This window comes from Oncorhynchus keta, chromosome 28 (assembly GCF_023373465.1).
Source record: "Oncorhynchus keta strain PuntledgeMale-10-30-2019 chromosome 28, Oket_V2, whole genome shotgun sequence".
NCBI classification, from domain to species: domain Eukaryota; kingdom Metazoa; phylum Chordata; class Actinopteri; order Salmoniformes; family Salmonidae; genus Oncorhynchus; species Oncorhynchus keta.
Window position 1 is genome coordinate 60,111,600 of NC_068448.1, and position 19,448 is coordinate 60,131,047.

At 41.5% G+C, this 19,448-nt stretch overlaps 1 protein-coding gene across 6 annotated transcripts in view; it reads right to left on the bottom strand.

Moving 5' to 3' along the window:
• Positions 1 to 19,448, bottom strand: part of col11a1a (collagen, type XI, alpha 1a) — a 96,040-nt gene that overhangs the window by 44,444 nt on the left and 32,148 nt on the right. For 4 of the 6 annotated variants that reach the window (XM_052483364.1, XM_052483362.1, XM_052483365.1 and 1 more), the window contains 15 exons: positions 16,064 to 16,117; positions 15,809 to 15,850; positions 15,434 to 15,496; positions 12,822 to 12,896; positions 12,475 to 12,558; positions 11,738 to 11,794; positions 10,737 to 10,790; positions 10,140 to 10,193; positions 9,673 to 9,726; positions 9,457 to 9,510; positions 7,815 to 7,868; positions 7,670 to 7,714; positions 6,943 to 6,996; positions 6,783 to 6,827; positions 5,847 to 5,900 (listed from right to left, as the gene is read on the bottom strand). In XM_052483364.1, coding sequence (XP_052339324.1) covers positions 5,847 to 5,900; positions 6,783 to 6,827; positions 6,943 to 6,996; positions 7,670 to 7,714; positions 7,815 to 7,868; positions 9,457 to 9,510; positions 9,673 to 9,726; positions 10,140 to 10,193; positions 10,737 to 10,790; positions 11,738 to 11,794; positions 12,475 to 12,558; positions 12,822 to 12,896; positions 15,434 to 15,496; positions 15,809 to 15,850; positions 16,064 to 16,117 — 843 coding nt within the window. Of the gene's footprint in view, positions 1 to 5,846; positions 5,901 to 6,782; positions 6,828 to 6,942; positions 6,997 to 7,669; positions 7,715 to 7,814; positions 7,869 to 9,456; positions 9,511 to 9,672; positions 9,727 to 10,139; positions 10,194 to 10,736; positions 10,791 to 11,737; positions 11,795 to 12,474; positions 12,559 to 12,821; positions 12,897 to 15,433; positions 15,497 to 15,808; positions 15,851 to 16,063; positions 16,118 to 17,546; positions 17,841 to 19,448 lie in introns of all 6 variants that reach the window. The other 2 variants (XM_052483360.1, XM_052483359.1) reach the window with 1 other exon arrangement.

A 19,448-nucleotide genomic window follows, 5' to 3' on the forward strand; every position in this document is an offset into this window, starting at 1 on the left:
TATCATGTCTGTAATGTCTGGGATACTATCATGTCTGTAATGTCTGGGATATTATCATGTCTGTAATATCTGGGATGCTATCATGTCTGTAATATCTGGGATACTATCATGTCTGTAATGTCTGGGATACTATCATGTCTGTAATATCTGGGATGCTATCATGTCTGTAATATCTGGGATACTATCATGTATGTAATGTCTGGGATACTATCATGTCTGTAATATCTGGGATGCTATCATGTCTGTAATGTCTGGGATACTATCATGTCTGTAATGTCTGGGATACTATCATGTCTGTAATGTCTGGGATACTATCATGTCTTTAATGTCTGTAATATCTGGGATACTATCACATCTGTAATGTCTGTAATATCTGGGAAACTATCACATCTGTAATGTCTGTAATATCTGGGATACTATCACATCTGTAATGTCTGTAATATCTGGGATACTATCATGTCTTTAATGTCTGGGATACTATCATGTCTGTAATGTCTGGGATACTATCATGTCTTTAATGTCTGTAATATCTGGGATACTATCACATCTGTAATGTCTGTAATATCTGGGATACTATCATGTCTTTAATGTCTGTAATATCTGGGATACTATCATGTCTGTAATGTCTGGGATACTATCATGTCTTTAATGTCTGTAATATCTGGGATACTATCATGTCTGTAATGTCTGGGATACTATCATGTCTTTAATGTCTGTAATATTTGGGATACTATCATGTCTGTAATGTCTGGGATACTATCATGTCTTTAATGTCTGTAATATCTGGGATACTATCATGTCTGTAATGTCTGGGATACTATCATGTATTTAATGTCTGTAATATCTGGGATACTATCACATCTGTAATGTCTGTAATATCTGGGATACTATCACATCTGTAATGTCTGTAATATCTGGGATACTATCACATCTGTAATGTCTGTAATATCTGGGATACTATCATGTCTGTAATGTCTGGGATACTATCATGTCTGTAATGTCTGGGATATTATCATGTCTTTAATGTCTGTAATATCTGGGATACTATCACATCTGTAATGTCTGTAATATCTGGGATACTATCACATCTGTAATGTCTGTAATATCTGGGATACTATCATGTCTGTAATGTCTGGGATACTATCACATCTGTAATGTCTGTAATATCTGGGATACTATCACATCTGTAATGTCTGTAATATCTGGGATACTATCATGTCTGTAATGTCTGGGATACTATCATGTCTGTAATATCTGGGATACTATCATGTCTGTAATGTCTGGGATACTATCACATCTGTAATGTCTGTAATATCTGGGATACTATCATGTCTGTAATGTCTGTAATGTCTGGTATACTATCATGTCTGTAATGTCTGTCATGTCTGGGATATTATCATGTCTGTAATGTCTGGGATATAATCATGTCTGTAATGTCTGTCATGTCTGGGATACTATCATGTCTGTAATGTCTGGGATATAATCATGTCTGTAATGTCTGGGATACTATCATGCCTGTAATATCTGGGATACTATCATGTCTGTAATGTCTGTAATAGCTGGGATACTAACATGTCTGTAATGTCTGTAATATCTGAGATACTGTCATGTCTGTAATGTCTGTAATATCTGGGATACTATCATGTCTGTAATATCTGGGATACTATCATGTCTGTAATGTCTGTAATAGCTGTGATACTAACATGTCTGTAATGTCTGTAATGTCTGTCATTTCTGAGATACTATCATGTCTGTAATGTCTGTAGAATCTGGGATATTATCATTTCTGTAGTGTCTGTAATGTCTGTAATATCTGGGATACTATCATGTCTGTAATGCCTAGGATACTATCATGTCTGTAATGTCTGTAATGTCTGGGATACTATCATGTCTGTAATGTCTGTAATATCTGGGATATTATCATGTCTGTAGTGTCTGTAATGTCTGTAATATCTGGGATACTATCATGTCTGTAATGTCCGGAATACTATCATGTCTGTAATGTCTGTAATGTCTGGGATACGATCATGTCTGTAATGTCTGTAATATATGGGATAGTATTGTGTCTGTAGTGTCTGTAATGTCTGTAATATCTGGGATACTATCATGTATGTAATGTCTGTAATATCTGGGATATTATCATGTCTGTAGTGTCTGTAATGTCTGTAATATATGGGATACTATCATGTCTGTAATGTCTGGGATACTATCATGTCTGTAATGTCTTTAATGTCTGGGATACTATCATGTCTGTGATGTCTGTAATGTCTGGTATACTATCATGTCTGTAATGTCTGTAATGTCTGGGATACTATCATGTCTGTAATGTCTGGGATACTATCATGATTGTAATTTCTGGGATACTATCATGTCTGTAATGTCTGTAATTTCTGGGATATAATCATGTCTGTAATTTCTGGGATACTATCATGTCTGTAATGTCTGTAATATCAGGGATATTATCATGTCTGTAGTGTCTGTAATGTCTGTAATATCTGGGATACTATCATGTCTGTAATGGCTGGGATACTATCATGTCTGTAATGTCTGTAATATCTGGGATATTATCATGTCTGTAATGTCTGGGATACTATCATGTCTGTAATGTCTGGGATACTATCATGTCTGTAATGTCTGTAATGTCTGGGATATTATCATGTCTGTAATGTCTGGGATACTATCATGTCTGTAATGTCTGGGATACTATCATGTCTGTAATGTCTGTAATGTCTGGGATACTATCATGTCTGTAATGTCTGGGATACTATCATGTCTGTAATGTCTGTAATATCTGAGATATTATCATGTCTGTAGTGTCTGTAATGTCTGTAATATCTGGGATACTATCATGTCTGTAATGTCTGTAATATCTGGGATACTATCATGTCTGTAATTTCTGGGATACTATCATGTCTGTAATGTCTGTAATATCTGGGATATTATCATGTCTGTAGTGTCTGTAATGTCTGTAATATCTGGGATACTATCATGTCTGTAATGTCTGGGATACTATCATGTCTGTAATGTCTGTAATATCTGGGATATTATCATGTCTGTAGTGTCTGTAATGTCTGTAATATCTGGGATACTATCATGTCTGTAATGTCTGTAATGTCTGGGATATTATCATGTCTGTAATGTCTGGGATACTATCATGTCTGTAATGTCTGTAAGGTCTGGGATATTATCATGTCTGTAATGTCTGTAATGTCTGGGATACTATCATGTCTGTAATGTCTGTAATGTCTGGGATATTATCATGTCTGTAATGTCTGTAATGTCTGGGATACTATCATGTCTGTAATAGCTGTAATATCTGGGATACTATCATGTCTGTAATGTCTGTAATGTCTGGGATATTATCATGTCTGTAATGTCTGGGATACTATCATGTCTGTAATGTCTGTAATATCTGGGATATTATCATGTCTGTAATGTCTGGGATACTATCATGTCTGTAATGTCTGTAATGTCTGGGATATTATCATGTCTGTAATGTCTGGGATACTATCATGTCTGTAATGTCTGGGATACTATCATGTCTGTAATATCTGTAATATCTGGGATACTATCATGTCTGTAATGTCTGTAATGTCTGGGATACTATCATGTCTGTAATGTCTGGGATACTATCATGTCTGTAATGTCTGTAATTTCTGGGATATTATCATGTCTGTAATGTCTGGGATACTATCATGTCTGTAATGTCTGTAATAGCTGTGATACTAACATGTCTTTAATGTCTGGGATACTATCATGTCTGTAATGTCTGTAATGTCTGGGATACTATCATGTCTTTAATGTCTGGGATACTATCATGTCTGTAATGTCTGTGATGTTATCATGTCTGTAATGTCTGGGATATTATCATGTCTGTCATGTCTGTCATTTCTGGGATATTATCATGTCTGTAATGTCTGTAATGTCTGGGATACTATCATGTCTTTAATGTCTGGGATACTATCATGTCTGTAATGTCTGTGATGTTATCATGTCTGTAATGTCTGGGATATTATCATGTCTGTAATGTCTGGGATATTATCATGTCTGTAATGTCTGGGATATTATCATGTCTGTCATGTCTGTCATTTCTGGGATATTATCATGTCTGTAATGTCTGTAATGTCTGGGATACTATCATGTCTTTAATGTCTGGGATACTATCATGTCTGTAATGTCTGTGATGTTATCATGTCTGTAATGTCTGGGATATTATCATGTCTGTAATGTCTGGGATATTATCATGTCTGTCATGTCTGTCATTTCTGGGATATTATCATGTCTGTGATGTCTGTAATGTCTGGGATTTTATCATGTCTGTAATGTCTGGGATATTATCATGTCTGTAATGTCTGTGATGTTATCATGTCTGTAATGTCTGGGATATTATCATGTCTGTAATGTCTGGGATATTATCATGTCTGTCATGTCTGTCATTTCTGGGATATTATCATGTCTGTAATGTCTGGGATACTATCATGTCTGTAATGTCTGTGATGTTATCATGTCTTTAATGTCTGGGATACTATCATGTCTGTAATGTCTGTAATGTCTGGGATATTATCATGTCTGTAATGTCTGGGATATTATCATGTCTTTAATGTCTGAGATACTATCACGTCTGTAATGTCTGTAATGTCTGGGATATTATCATGTCTGTAATGTCTGTAATGTCTGGGATACTATCATGTCTTTAATGTCTGGGATACTATCATGTCTGTAATGTCTGGGATAGTATCATGTCTGTAATGTCTGTAATGTCTGGGATACTATCATGTCTTTAATGTCTGGGATACTATCATGTCTGTAATGTCTGGGATAGTATCATGTCTTTAATGTCTGGGATGCTATCATGTCTGTAATGTCTGTAATGTCTGGGATACTATCATGTCTTTAATGTCTGGGATACTATCATGTCTGTAATGTCTGTAATGTCTGGGATACTATCATGTCTTTAATGTCTGGGATACTATCATGTCTGTAATGTCTGGGATATTATCATGTCTTTAATGTCTGTGATATTATAATGTCTGTAATGTCTGTAATGTCTGGGATACTATAATGTCTGTAATGTCTGGGATACTATCATGTCTGTAATGTCTGTAATGTCTGGGATATTATCATGTCTGTAATGTCTGTAATGTCTGGGATATTATCATGTCTTTAATGTCTGGGATACTATCATGTCTGTAATGTCTGGGATATTATCATGTCTGTAATGTCTTTAATGTCTGGGATACTATCATGTCTTTCATGTCTGTAATGTCTGGGATTTTATCATGTCTGTAATGTCTGGGATATTATCATGTCTGTAATGTCTGTGATGTTATCATGTCTGTAATGTCTGTAATGTCTGGGATATTATAATGTCTGTAATGTCTGTGATATTATAATGTCTGTAATGTCTGTAATGTCTGTGATATTATAATGTCTGTAATGTCTGGGATATTATAATGTCTGTAATGTCTGTAATGTCTGGGATATTATAATGTCTGTAATGTCTGGGATATTATCATGTCTGTAATGTCTTTAATGTCTGGGATACTATCATGTCTTTCATGTCTGTAATGTCTGGGATTTTATCATGTCTGTAATGTCTGGGATATTATCATGTCTGTAATGTCTGTGATGTTATCATGTCTGTAATGTCTGTAATGTCTGGGATATTATAATGTCTGTAATGTCTGTGATATTATAATGTCTGTAATGTCTGTAATGTCTGGGATATTATAATGTCTGTAATGTCTTGGATATTATAATGTCTGTAATGTCTGTAATGTCTGTAATGTCTGGGATATTATCATGTCTGTAATGTCTGTAATGTCTGTAATATCTGGGATACTCACTTGTGTCCCTGGGATCCCCTGCTGACCCGGAGGTCCTGGCTCTCCTTGAGGTCCCTAAACAAAGACAGACAGATACGATCAATCTAACATGACAATGAGCTAAGAGCAGAGCAGGGCACAGCAGTCCTTATGTGAAGTCACCGGTGCCCACGCACACTCTATATCTGTACACCCTGTATATGGCCTCGCCATATACTGTTATTTTACTGCTGCTTTTAAATTATTTGTTACTTTTATTTTTATTTCTTGCTTCTACATTTTTTATTTAACACTTAAGGTCTCCACCTGTTGTATTCGGTGCGTGTGACAAAAAACTATTTGATTTGAAGTATATTTGTATATTTTACGAAGAAGATGGAGACGTTTGAGGAGATATTTGAGGGTCTACTCTCAATACGTTTGGGACCGAAGAAAAATCAATCAATCAAATCAAATTGATTTATAAAGCCCGGTTTACATCAGCCGAAGCCACAAAGTGCATCTGGTTTAAATACTAGAGACATAGTTGAACTGTTGTATACACTGAAGAAACTGATATTTCTGGACCATACAAACAACTAACGTGCAGTCGGTTGCTCCTCTGAACTGTAGGATTGCTGTTGCTGAAGTACCTTTCCCAAATCCTAGCATTAGCCATTAGAAAGTTAGCTTGCAAAACTGACCTAGATCAGTGCTTAGGGGCAATATCACCCTACTCTGATGTGCCTCAGGGAGAGGCCCCAGCGGGCAGTCATTTGGAAGGTTAAAATAGCATTAGAACCTAGCCCAAACAACCTATCTTAAACACTGACACACTGTAGTAGACTACACTCCTCTCTGGTGACAAATAACGTATTGGTCAGGCTTATACAAACACTATATAAACCACTTCTGGTTCCATCAGAGTGGGTGTTTTAGTTTAGCATCTGTGTGAGATAACGTTATGAGTGTTCATACCATGTTTCCTTTGGGACCGTGTGGCCCGTCCACTCCAGCTACACCCTGTGGGAACACAAACATTCAGATGAGGATGAACTTCTTATTCAGTGTTGTGATATATAGGAGGTACCACAGTGACACCTCTGTCATAGGAAAGTATGTGTTAAGTACTACTTACAGGCTGTCCAGTGGGACCGGGTGGACCGCGGGGCCCAAGCAGACCTCTAGGACCCTAGAGACAGAGAGAGACAGAGAGAGACAGAGAGAGAGAGAGAGAGAGAGAGAGAGAGAGAGAGAGAGAGAGAGAGAGAGAGTTTCAGGATCACACAAAGATGGTGAATAAATGAAAATAGTTCACTCAAGCCATTTACCCTTGTAAAAAATATTCAATGTTCCTGTCTGGGGGCATTCCCTCTTTCACCTGAGTCTGCTTTCCCTCGTGAGCTCACAGTTCCTTCATGATACTGTATCTGGAATGCTCCAGTGAGATAGAGAACCGCTGCCTATGGTCTACCTATTGTCCCTTCTCCACTAGCCTCACTAGTTCCACCCCGCCTAGACCAGATAACATTTGCGTTTGAGACGTCTCAGTCTGGGGCACCCAATAAGTAGACCAGAGCCCCCCCCCCTAAAATAAAATGGGGGGGTGGGATGTCTCGCTTTCTCTACTGTCTCTGGGTCACAGAAAACAATGTTTAAGTCATCTGTGGAACAAATGCCTGCACCCTAACGGACTAATATGATTCATACATGAAATAACTGCTACAGAAGTAGTCGAGCTGTCAACCAGAGGAGATAGTAGGTCATAACAGGGTGGTTGAATACTTGTTTTACTCCAATACCGTTGTTACACTGTAGGGTCCTATTTATCAAACCTAATAGCAATTCAGTGGACGCTTTCTTACACTCTCTCCAGCCAATCCCCTTGGCCCGATCTCTCCATCCTCGCCCTGCACAGAGAGGAAAAACAGTTAGTTTACATAGTAAGGACGGAGGGATGTAAATGAAGAAGAGGAGTGGGAGGATGATGAAGGGGGAGAGGATACTCACTCTCTGTCCATCTTCTCCAGGGGCTCCAGGTGGTCCTAGTGGTCCTGTCTCCCCCTATGGGAGAGAGGGGGGTATAGAGGGGGAGAAAAGAGAGAGAGAGAGAGATGTGTGCTATTATTATTATAAAAGAGGATTGGGCCAGGCCAGCTGTAGACTTGAAGCCGCTCACAACCTCTTATTTACTTCAGACTGGCTGGCTGTGCTGGCTGGCTGGCTGGCTGACTGGCTGACTGACTTTGTTGTTACCTTGATGTTACCCAGGCCAGGATTAGGAACCGCACGCCCAGGCTGGAAATATCTGAGGCCTCCTAATATCTGTCATTGTCTCTGTCCCTTCTCTCTGTTTCTCTACCTCTCTGCAGCCCAAGCTCCTATTTAGCCTGGTGGGGGACTTGTGTGGCTTGCCTCTTCTAAGTGCCCTTCAAGCAGACAGTACAGAACAGGACTGGCACTGGGAGTTCTGTATATGCACGTGTATCATTGTAGCATGACCGAGATCTTCAACATGCTGCCTGGCTATGTGTCTGGTGAGTAACTCTATGGAAGAGATCGATATAAGAGGATCAATGTGTCCAAGCTATTGGTCCGACTCTAAGTCTAAATAATGCTAACTTTATTTAGTGATTTTTAAATCACCACTTCAAAGCCAGTCAGATTAGCTCTACAATAATACAATAAATATACATCATTCAGCATTTCATTTCCTGAATGAAGGATTTAGCTGATTGTACAATATCGCACACACAAAAACTCAATACAGATTATTCAGTAGTAACACCCACAAGCTGACGTCGCCAAAAATGTCAAAGACGTTTTATAACTTCCAAAAACCCCTGGTATTTCCAAAATCCCCTGTTCAGAGTCTAATAGCGTTGGCATTTTGTTTTAAGCCAATTTGGTTTTATCAAATAGGGCAACAGTGTTTTTACCCATAAGCCTATAAACGTCCAAGGCCATTTGTTTCTCAGACCAACACTAGTCTATTGTTCAATGATAGTCAACCAGTATGTATCCCCTTGATCACCTGCTGTACTAAATCTCACTGTAATTTACCTCAGATCCTCTGGAATGAGTGATAATACTAGACGTAAAAGACCCATGTTTTTGGAACATACTGTGTCGTTGGCCATACCACGACCCACATTCTCTCTCTTTCACTATTTGTTCAAGCGGGTGGACGGGTTGAAGAGCGAAGGTGACTTCAAATCAGACCCTCAATCGAAGTGAACCAGTATAGGTACTGAAAGTCATGTTTTGTTGAGGGAGAGAATAGGGAGATCCTGATCATTTGATGTCTGCTTCATGGGTCATTTCCCTGAGATAGTGTGCAGGCTCTCAACTGCCTAAGGTACAGATGTAGGATCTTCATTTAAAGCCAGGTTGCTACAGCAGGAAAATAATCCTGCAGCAAAAAGACATTTTCGTTGTTATGTGGATTATAATTCATGGACATTTTTGTAGGGGGTGATACATTTTTTCGGACAATGTCAAACTTCAAAAGCCTTTTTAAACCTCAAACACAGTTTTAGTTGTCCTGTACCAGAGTGGAGTGATCAAATCAATATCCTGCATCTGTATTCCCATTAAGGAAGAGGTGAACATGCAGGAGCTTGTGACTTTGTGGTGACGTTACTATACTCACCCTGTGTCCCTTCTCACCAGGCAGACCGGGAAGGCCATCAAAGCCTCTGTCACCCTGTGGAGAAACAATGTGACAATGACCACCGAGTCCCAAGACGACACAGACATAATCCTGCATAGGTTTACAACACAGTATTGTGATCAAAACAGAGCAGTCACACTTGACAGAGACAAGTGACTAGTGAAAAGTGACTAGTAGACAGAGGTCCTTGTGTACCTTAGAGCCTGACTCTCCAGGCATTCCTCGGGCCCCATCGGCTCCGCCACGACCCTACAAGAGAGAGGGAGAGAGAAAGAGATAGGCTGAACATGGTAGCATCAAGACCAATCAGGCCATGACATCTACCTGGAAATACAGCGACAGACAATTATGTGTCCACTGCCAGGTTGTCTTTTTTGGTCATTTTAACTGGATTTTAGCACATATCAGACATCAGACATTTTTGATTCATTAGGATAAACCTCTCAGATCTCACACGTCACACACACACACACACACACACACACACACACACGCACACACACACACACACACACACACACACACACACACACACACACACACACACACACACACACACACACACACACACACACACACACACACACACACACACACACACACACACACACACACACACACACACACACAAGCGCTAGATGAGGGTCACTCAGTTCACTTACCCTCTTGCCAGATTTGCCTATTTGTCCTGCAGATCCTTGGACTCCCCTGGGGCCCTGTGAATAACAAGTGATGTAGTGAGGTATTGGTAAATGTAGTGAGGTACTGGTAACTGTAGTGAGGTATTGGTAACTGTAGTGAGGTACTGGTAACGGTAGTGAGGTACTGGTAATTGTAGTGAGGTAATGGTAACTGTAGTGAGGTATGGGTAATTGTAGTGAGGTATAGGTAACTGTAGTGAGGTATAGGTAACTGTAGTGAGGTATGGGTAACTGTAGTGAGGTGTGGGTAACTGTAGTGAGGTACTGGTAACTGTAGTGAGGTATAGGTAACTGTAGTGAGGTATGGGTAACTGTGGTGAGGTATGGGTAACTGTAGTGAGGTATGGGTAACTGTAGTGAGGTATGGGTAACTGTAGTGAGGTGTGGGTAACTGTAGTGAGGTATGGGTAACTGTAGTGAGGTATTGGTAACTGTGGTGAGGTATGGGTAACTGTAGTGAGGTATGGGTAACTGTAGTGAGGTATGGGTAACTGTAGTGAGGTATGGGTAACTGTAGTGAGGTATGGGTAGTCTACAGGTATATGTTTAACCTCTCACCTGAGGACCAGGATCTCCACTATCACCTTTAAGTCCAGCAGAACCAGGAACACCCTGAGATAGAGATGGACCAGTGAGAAACATGGACACAAACCTTAAGTCAGTCTTATGGCTTGATCATAACTCCACACAGCCAGAAAGGTGAGTATGTGTTTCACACAAGGAAACAGCAGATGGCGACATTTAGCTGTTAGTTGATGCCTCTTGTGTTGTTTGAACAGATTCATTGACATGTATTGAAGAAAAAATGAAAAGTTTATCAAAACAATGTTACAAAACCATTGTATATAATTATATTCCAGGGAAAGTAATAACTCTTCATCTTCATCTGTTTTTAAAAGAATTTAGATAGGATGACTAAATGTGTGAGTATCTTTAATCAGGTTTCATCTTGAACATCTCTATGTGTCAGCTATCTAGTCAGCACCAAACATGTATTATTCAACAGAGATGAATGCATATGACCCCCCCCCCACAAAAAATTTTATATATATATATATATGTGTGAATTTCCTTTTGGGGCTCTAGAACTGAATTGAGTATTTTTGGGGCATATACTTAAGTCTAAAATGGTGGGGTTCTATTGCAAGGCTAGGTAGAACTTTTGAAGCACCTTACCAGTCTTCACGACTGAAACATTCCAAACTAGTGATTTAATAATTACAGCCAAGTTTTAAGAACTATCATGAACTTTGTGGTTTTAAAGGGGAAAACCTAAGGTAGACCTATCAAATGAACACAAAGGGAAATGCACTAGAATTATAAAAAGAAGCTTCAACCCTCTAATCTGGTTCATGTTTCATCTCTAGGGACCTATATAGCTGGTTAATAGCTCATAGGAAGGATGAAAATAGCGGTGAATTTTGAAATAATACTTTGTAGGTTTCTGACAGGGCAGTCGATGACCTGTGGTCACCATTCCTTACATGAGGTGGAAAGACTTAGCAAGAGGGACGTCTTTGGCTGTGTGTGTTATGACGGGTGGAAGAACTGAAAATTACCACTGGACCGGATCTTCCTGTGAGACCCATTGGACCTGAGGGACCTCTCATGGCGAGCTGTGGGGTAGATGGCGGGAGGGTGGAGGGGGGTGGAGAAGGGAAGGGATGACAAATCACCAGTCAGAACGAGACACCCTACATATGCCACAGCGCCCCACAGACATCCTAACATTCTAACTCAAACACTCTCTTATAGCCCACTGCTGCTCTTCCTCTGTGGTGTCATGGGTTTACCGTAAGTGAAACATGATGACGCAATGGCCTACACTTGTACAAGACCCAATCCTTTCCTTCTCTCTCTCTCTTTCCTCAGTCACCTGTTGGTCTGTTGGGATGATCCACCCGTGGGTCATGAACTCCTGTAGTATTTTTAAATGCCTCCTGCATCTGTCCAAACAGGCTGTGGTCCTGCCTGTAGCCTGCTCAGCACCTCTCTCAGGGCACCCCACCACTCCACTCCCCCCTTACCATGAACCACAACTGTGAGAAGACCCACACTTATAACGAGCAAGATAGCTGAAATGCCAATGAGGTTCTCTTTTTAATAAAAAAATGTTTTCATTTCAAGAGAGATAGCTGGGCCAGTTTTACCCCCTCAAAGGCTACACTGGAGCCGCTTGGCCTCCTTTGGCCCACTTCAGCCCTGGTGTACTGTTTGACCTGCTTTGGCCCCCTTCGGCCTGCTGCAGCCATGGCATTCGGCCCTCTTTGGCCAATTACGGCCCTGGTGTACTCACTCTAGCCTGGGAGAGGATGGCCTGGGCTTGGGCCTCCTGAGCAGACACCACGGGTCCCTTCTCTCCGTCCCCTCCAAAACGGAACTGTCACACAGAGAAACACAGGCCTTACAAAAGACAAATCACAATCGTGCTGCGTGTGAACAACGAACATCTAAATATCAATCAAGGATATGGACCAAGAAAGACAACATATGGATCATGATCAAGCAAGACAATCGAACAATTCATTTATTTTTGACCTTTTTCCATCAGCAGTTGTCGTAAAGTGCTTTACAGTTGCCAATACATTTAAATACTGGTAGATATGAGTGTTTGTTGAATTGTATGTCAGGTCTGGTACTTACTGGCAGCATCAGCATGGTACCAGGAGGACCTGGTAAACCGTCGGCTCCTGCCAGACCAGCCCGCCCTGCGGGACCCTTGGAAAAGGAGTCACAGAGAGGAGGTGATAAATCTGAATGAACAACCATCAGGATGGAAAGATGCCATGCTAGAACATGCCCAGAGAGAGAGGGAGGGAGGGAGGGAAGGAGGGAGGGAGGGAGGGAGGGAGGGAGGGAGGGAGGGAGGGAGGGAGGGAGGGGGAGGGAGGGAGGGAGGGAGGGAGGGAGGGAGGGAGGGAGGGAGGGAGGGAGGGAGGGAGGGAGGGAGGGGCAGAGAAACATACACCCTATGTTCACCACTCAAAGGGAAAATAAGAACATCTCATCCATCCATCATTACAACAACAGCAAGATAAGGAGAGGAGAGGAGAATAGCCTCACTACCAGGTGGCTGGAAGTGACTGTACTCAGCTGGAATATCTAGGAATGTACTGTAATAACTACTTTACCATATGTACTTGAGTAAAGTATCAGAGCAGAGGACTCTACAGCAGCCCAGGTGATTATCCTGTCCTTTCGGCCTGACCAATTTCCTTCACTTACACTGACCACAGAGTGGTGTCAGAGTTGGGTGGAAGGACATTTGCAGCTGGACAAAGAAGTACTAATTTATGGTACACATGGCAAGTGTGTGAGTCTAGTTATGTGAGGTGTTATAGGGAGGTTGGTTAGAGGTGTATGGTATTACGCCCTGCTCAGGGGCAGAGAAGAACATCATCTGAATACGAATCCTCTTTGGTTCAGGAATTGTGATTATTAGGCTAAATGAGTACGCATCAATATGAAATGATCATGTTGAGCTGTTAATATAACTATACACACACATAGGGATAGGCCAACACAAACACACACAGTAAATGGCAGAGGTGTGTTTGCCCAGAGACGGTTGGCATCATTAGCATGCCTCTCCACTTCCTCCTCACACAACCAGAATAACCTGGCCTCTCTGTGAGCCATGGCTCTGTCCTCTCTCCAAAACCAATAGCCACTTGCATGCCTGGCTGTGTGTGTGTGTGTGTGTGTGTGTGTGTGTGTGTGTGTGTGTGTGTGTGTGTGTGTGTGTGTGTGTGTGTGTGTGTGTGTGTGTGTGTGTGTGTGTGTGTGTGTGTGTGTGTGTGTGTGTGTGTGTGTGTGTGTGTGTGTGTGTGTGTGTGTGTGATCGATTGTAGCCATTCCAAGAAAAACAGAACAACAAATGTTAATGATTTTATGTTAATTTTATACTATTGCCAGTACTAATAGTATTAGTATAATATATTCAATAATATTAAATGAAACACAAATAATTCTATTGAAACATATTTTATAATTACTGAAATATATTCTCTAATTCTCTAATTCATGAATTTGTTCATTCGTTCATTCTTCCATTCATAGAGCAAACTGACATACTGCCACCTAGTGAGTTACAGCACATGTATTACACTGTTCCACGGTCGATTACAATGTTCACTAATATCTGGTCTGAGCACGTAACTATATCTTACTATTCCAAATCATCTGGTTCTGTAGGAATTGAGGAAATCAAAGTTTTGTGACCTTAACCAAGTGCCTTAACCGTCAGTCTGTGGTGTGTTAAGAAAGGAAGCCATTTCTAAGTATTCTGCCACAGCTTCATGCTGATTACGTGCTGATCTATGACCAGGTCCCACTTGTCCATGTAATCATATTCATTAGGATCTAAAAGGCAAAGCTGATTCTAGATCAGCAATCCTACTCTGAGATAATTTATACAGGCCCTGAAAACACAATATGATGACTTTATACATGGAATCAGCTGTACTGTTGGAGCTAATGAAAACAAGACTTTAACCATCTGTGGGTTTCCCCTCCTCTCCACCCTACAGTCATCCTTTCATCTCTCTGTCTCCCTAGTTCTCCATCCAGCTGCACATGCCTTCCCTCTTCTCCCTTGCCATTCATCCCCCGCTCTCTCTCCCTCTCTCTCCCTCTCTCTAATTTAATGTTTTACAACTGTCTCTTCAGTCTCTGTTAATGTGTGTATATATTCTACAGTAATTTCACTGTAGACCGTTTGTAGTCATTGTCAAACATAAAAACTACAACCACTAGATGACTTAAACTGCCCTCAGATAGAGACCGTCCTATGTGACGGGACCACACAGATTGACCATGACAAGACAAGGAAAACAAACCTCCCTTGTAAAACTACTGTGTTGCTTCCTGACTGAGCCCCAGGAAGCAACACAGTTGACGACAGACCTGACATGGGAATTCCCCACTTCACTCCTCCATCTTTCTTCCTCTCCATCTCTCCCTCTGCACTTTCTTTCTCCCAGAGGTAGCATAAACACACACATTCACACATGCTTACACAGAGAGAGAGCGCGAGAGTGAGAATTAAAAAGAGAGCGACAGAGAGGGAGGGATAGAAAGAAAGAAATAGAGAGCCAGAGAGTCTGAGATAGATAGAGAGAGAGAGAGAGAGAGAGAGAGAGAGAGAGAGAGAGAGAGAGAGAGAGAGAGAGAGAGAGAGAGAGAGAGAGAGAGAGAGAGAGAGAGAGAGAGAGAGATTAAGATAGAACGAGGAGTATACAGGAACAGAGACTCACCCTGTCACCAGGATCTCCAGCAACACCAGGGGGTCCATGCAGACCTGAGGGGCCTGGTAGACCCTACAGAAACACAACCCAGTCAAAACAAGGCACGGCAATGTTGTTACATAAGCCCGAATTCTGAATTGAGATAGATCCCTATACATTGAGGATGACTCACAAATCATGTACAGTATGCTACTTAATAGAACATTTTCATTGAGGTTTGAGTAAAGATCTGTCCCATTCTTTTGACATCCTAAATGACACCATAGTTCACTACATTAAACCAGAGCCCTATGGCCCTGGTCAAAAGTAGTACACTATAAAGGGAACAGGGGGTCATTATGGACGTTCCCATAGCCTTAGGATGAATAGATATGTGTTACTCACAGCTGGGCCTGCAGGTCCAGGAGGTCCTTCAATCAGCATGCCCTAAAAGGGATGGACAGACAACATGAATGAATAAACGGGACAGCAAGGAGAAACACAAACATGGGGCAGCAATTACCACAGCACTTACACAGCACTACACAGCACTACACAGCATGGAGGAGCACATTCATTAATAACCAAACAGTTATTTCAACTTCCTGTATGACACAATTTGTTTGGGTACACGTATTCCCTCCCTGTTTAGGGTCTTACAGGTTCGATCACAGCGGGTTCGCCCTTCTCTCCTTTCTCCCCACCACCAGCCACCTGTGAAGATAGGGAGGACACCTGTATGAGCTTCTTCATATGGAGCTACAGTCACTGGATCAATGACAAGCGGGGATGGGCGGAATGATGGGGTGAGAAGAATGAAAGAGGCAATTCCACGAGCAGAGAACATGATCTTATCGACGTGCGCCGTATAGGAATATGATATTTGTTACTAGAGTATAATGCTAAGGACAAAAGTGTAACAATCGTGTCAATCCAGTATCATATTCTTATATGGACACACCAGATTGAATAGAGTGATGTGTGATGAGCTAGTCAACAACTACAGTAATGAAGGAATGAAGAGCAGAGAGAGAGAAAGACAGAAGCAGGTAGAACATGTTAGTCTCAATGAAGGAGGATGGATCAACATGCGTGAAATGGAAAGCAGTGTCATTGCATTCATATGGATCACATGGGACCGTGTGTTAGGATGACTGGATGAAACATACAGGGAATCAACACCAATGACTTGGTTTTAAAATATAACATGAGTGACAAGGCAAGTATACTGAGTAGAAGTCTCCTGCCATGAGAGCTTCGGCCTGACGGTCTCAGACACTAACAGCCATGGGCTCTATGACTTCCTGTCTCGAAGACATTAAAGCAGACATCCAACTCAAAATGGAAATGTGGAGAGGAAGTGGTAGAATTCACTGTCTTATGGTTATTTACTTCTGTGGTAGGTAGTTTGGGCGGTGGATTCTACAATTTTGTGTTCTCCACTGAGCGAGTCACACATACTGCTCAGTAAGAAGCCCGTTTCTGTACTTGGTGTCTGTTTAGTTGGTGAACTCGGCAGGGTCTAAGCAGGGTGTGTGTGGGCTGAGAGTGGGTAGAAGAGGTTATGTCAGTGTGTGTGTGTGTGTGTGTGTGTGTGTGTGTGTGTGTGTGTGTGTGTGTGTGTGTGTGTGTGTGTGTGTGTGTGTGTGTGTGTGTGTGTGTGTGTGTGTGTGTGTGTGTGTGTGTGTGTGTGTGTGTGTGTGTGTGTGTGTGTAAAGACATACAGTTGGCTCCGTGGTAGGGGGTAATTGCCGTTCCCTCAGACCTAGGCTGTGTTGAAGTTAAGTCGAAGGCAAGCTGCTACCTAAAAGTGTCATGCACTTTCCTTCTCCCTATCGGACCAACCCCTAAAATGTCTAGCCCATCCAGACAGTGGGACAGCGCAGGCAAACAAACGCATTCACAGACTGGGAAGGAAGGTGAGGTGTATGATTCAAGCTAACACAGCCTCCACACACACAAACAGCATGACAATGACAGACAAACTCCCCATGCCAAGACAAACTAGAGCCACAATGCTTCTGAAGGGAGAGAGTTGTGATTTCCATAACCACAGCCCGTGGGCCGGGTTGGGACCCCACGGCGCGCACCCCTGGTTCATGCACACACCCCTCAGTCGGGGGGCGAGGGGTGCCATACTTACTGCAGTCTGGGTGAATTCCTCCGTTTCCGCGGGGACCCCCAGCCCCACCTCTTCTTCAACAGTATCCATGTGGTTGGGTAGCTCAGCGGCCACATTTCCATACTCATCATACACCCCATACTCATACTGCTTATTGTCCAACACGCCCCCTAGGTCATACTCCTTAAAGTCATACTCGTCCACTCCGGGGTCCACACTGTCCAGGCCAGCCTCGGGGGCACCGGTGGGCTCCTGACTCAGTGGGGTGGCTCCAGTGACAACATAGTCACCAGCAACAATCTCCTCCTCGACAGCCTTATGTTACCCAAGCAGCGGAGCGTTGAGGGGATGAGGGAGGTGGAGGGGTGAGCAACGGAGGGAACAGGGTTGTTAGTCAAGCAGTCATAGGTAGGTAGAGGAGACTACTGTCTATGTAAAGCATTAGCAGGTCAAAATGAAACGAGCAGGGTGATCCATGGAGAAGGCTATGGTAATGTGGTAACACCTTATTTAAGTCCCATTAACCCTTGCGGAAATGTAGATGTTTTGTTGGTGACATATTGATTTAACTTTATGATAGTGTGCAATTATTGTCTAGCCATATACGGTTACTCTGCAAGTAATTACGTTGAGGACTAGTCTCTCACAGTGAAACAAACTGGTGTCTGTTACTCCGTAATGTTAATGCACTGTACGTGTAACAGATATTATCATCGTCCAGTATTGACTTCAGGCCTAAAACAAGAAGGGACAAATAAAGTGTTACCTTCATGACTTTAAAAAAAAGCATTATCAATTTAGATGATCGAATTTACATCAATCAGTCAGGTCTAAGACAGACTTTAGGTTCTTTCAGTCTTTAGGTTATTTCAGCCTTTAGGTTCTTTCAGTCTTTAGGTTATTTCAGTCTTTAGGTTATTTCAGTCTTTAGGTTATTTCAGTCTTTAGGTTATTTCAGCCTTTAGGTTATTTCAGTCTTTAGGTTATTTCAGTCTTTAGGTTATTTCAGCCTTTAGGTTATTTCAGTCTTTTTTGCACAAACATAATACATACCATCAGCATATGTACAGTGGTGAAAAAAGACTGAAATAGATTCAGTAAATCTGAAATGACACTACAAGCATATTTCATAAATGGTCAATCTACAATATAGCAATGTGCAAAAATGCAGAGTACATATGTGTACCAGGGATTTGATGGGCAATGCGGAGTACATAAGTGTACCAGGAATTTGATGGTCAATGCAGAGAACATAAGTCTACCAGGGATTTGATGTTCAATGCAGAGAACATAAGTCTACCAGGGATTTGATGTTCAATGCAGAGAACATAAGTCTACCAGGGATTTGATGTTCAATGCAGAGAACATAAGTGTACCAGGGATTTGATGTTCAATGCAGAGAACATAAGTGTACCAGGGATTTGATGTTCAATGCAGAGAACATAAGTGTACCAGGGATTTGATGTTCAATGCAGAGTACATAAGTGTACCAGGGATTTGATGTTCAATGCAGAGAACATAAGTCTTTGATGTTCACCAGGGATTTGATGTTCAATGCAGAGAACATAAGTCTACCAGGGATTTGATGTTCAATGCAGAGAACATAAGTGTACCAGGGATTTGATGGGCAATGCAGAGAACATAAGTGTACCAGGGATTTGATGTTCAATGCAGAGTACATAAGTCTACCAGGGATTTGATGTTCAATGCAGAGAACATAAGTGTACCAGGGATTTGATGTTCAATGCAGAGAACATAAGTGTACCAGGGATTTGATGTTCAATGCAGAGTACATAAGTGTACCAGGGATTTGATATTACATTTACTAGATGATGTTTATCATGTGACTGTATTATTTATGACATACTCTGCATTTGGCAAAGCTCAACAACCACTCAACAGCACTGTCATAACGAGTGATCG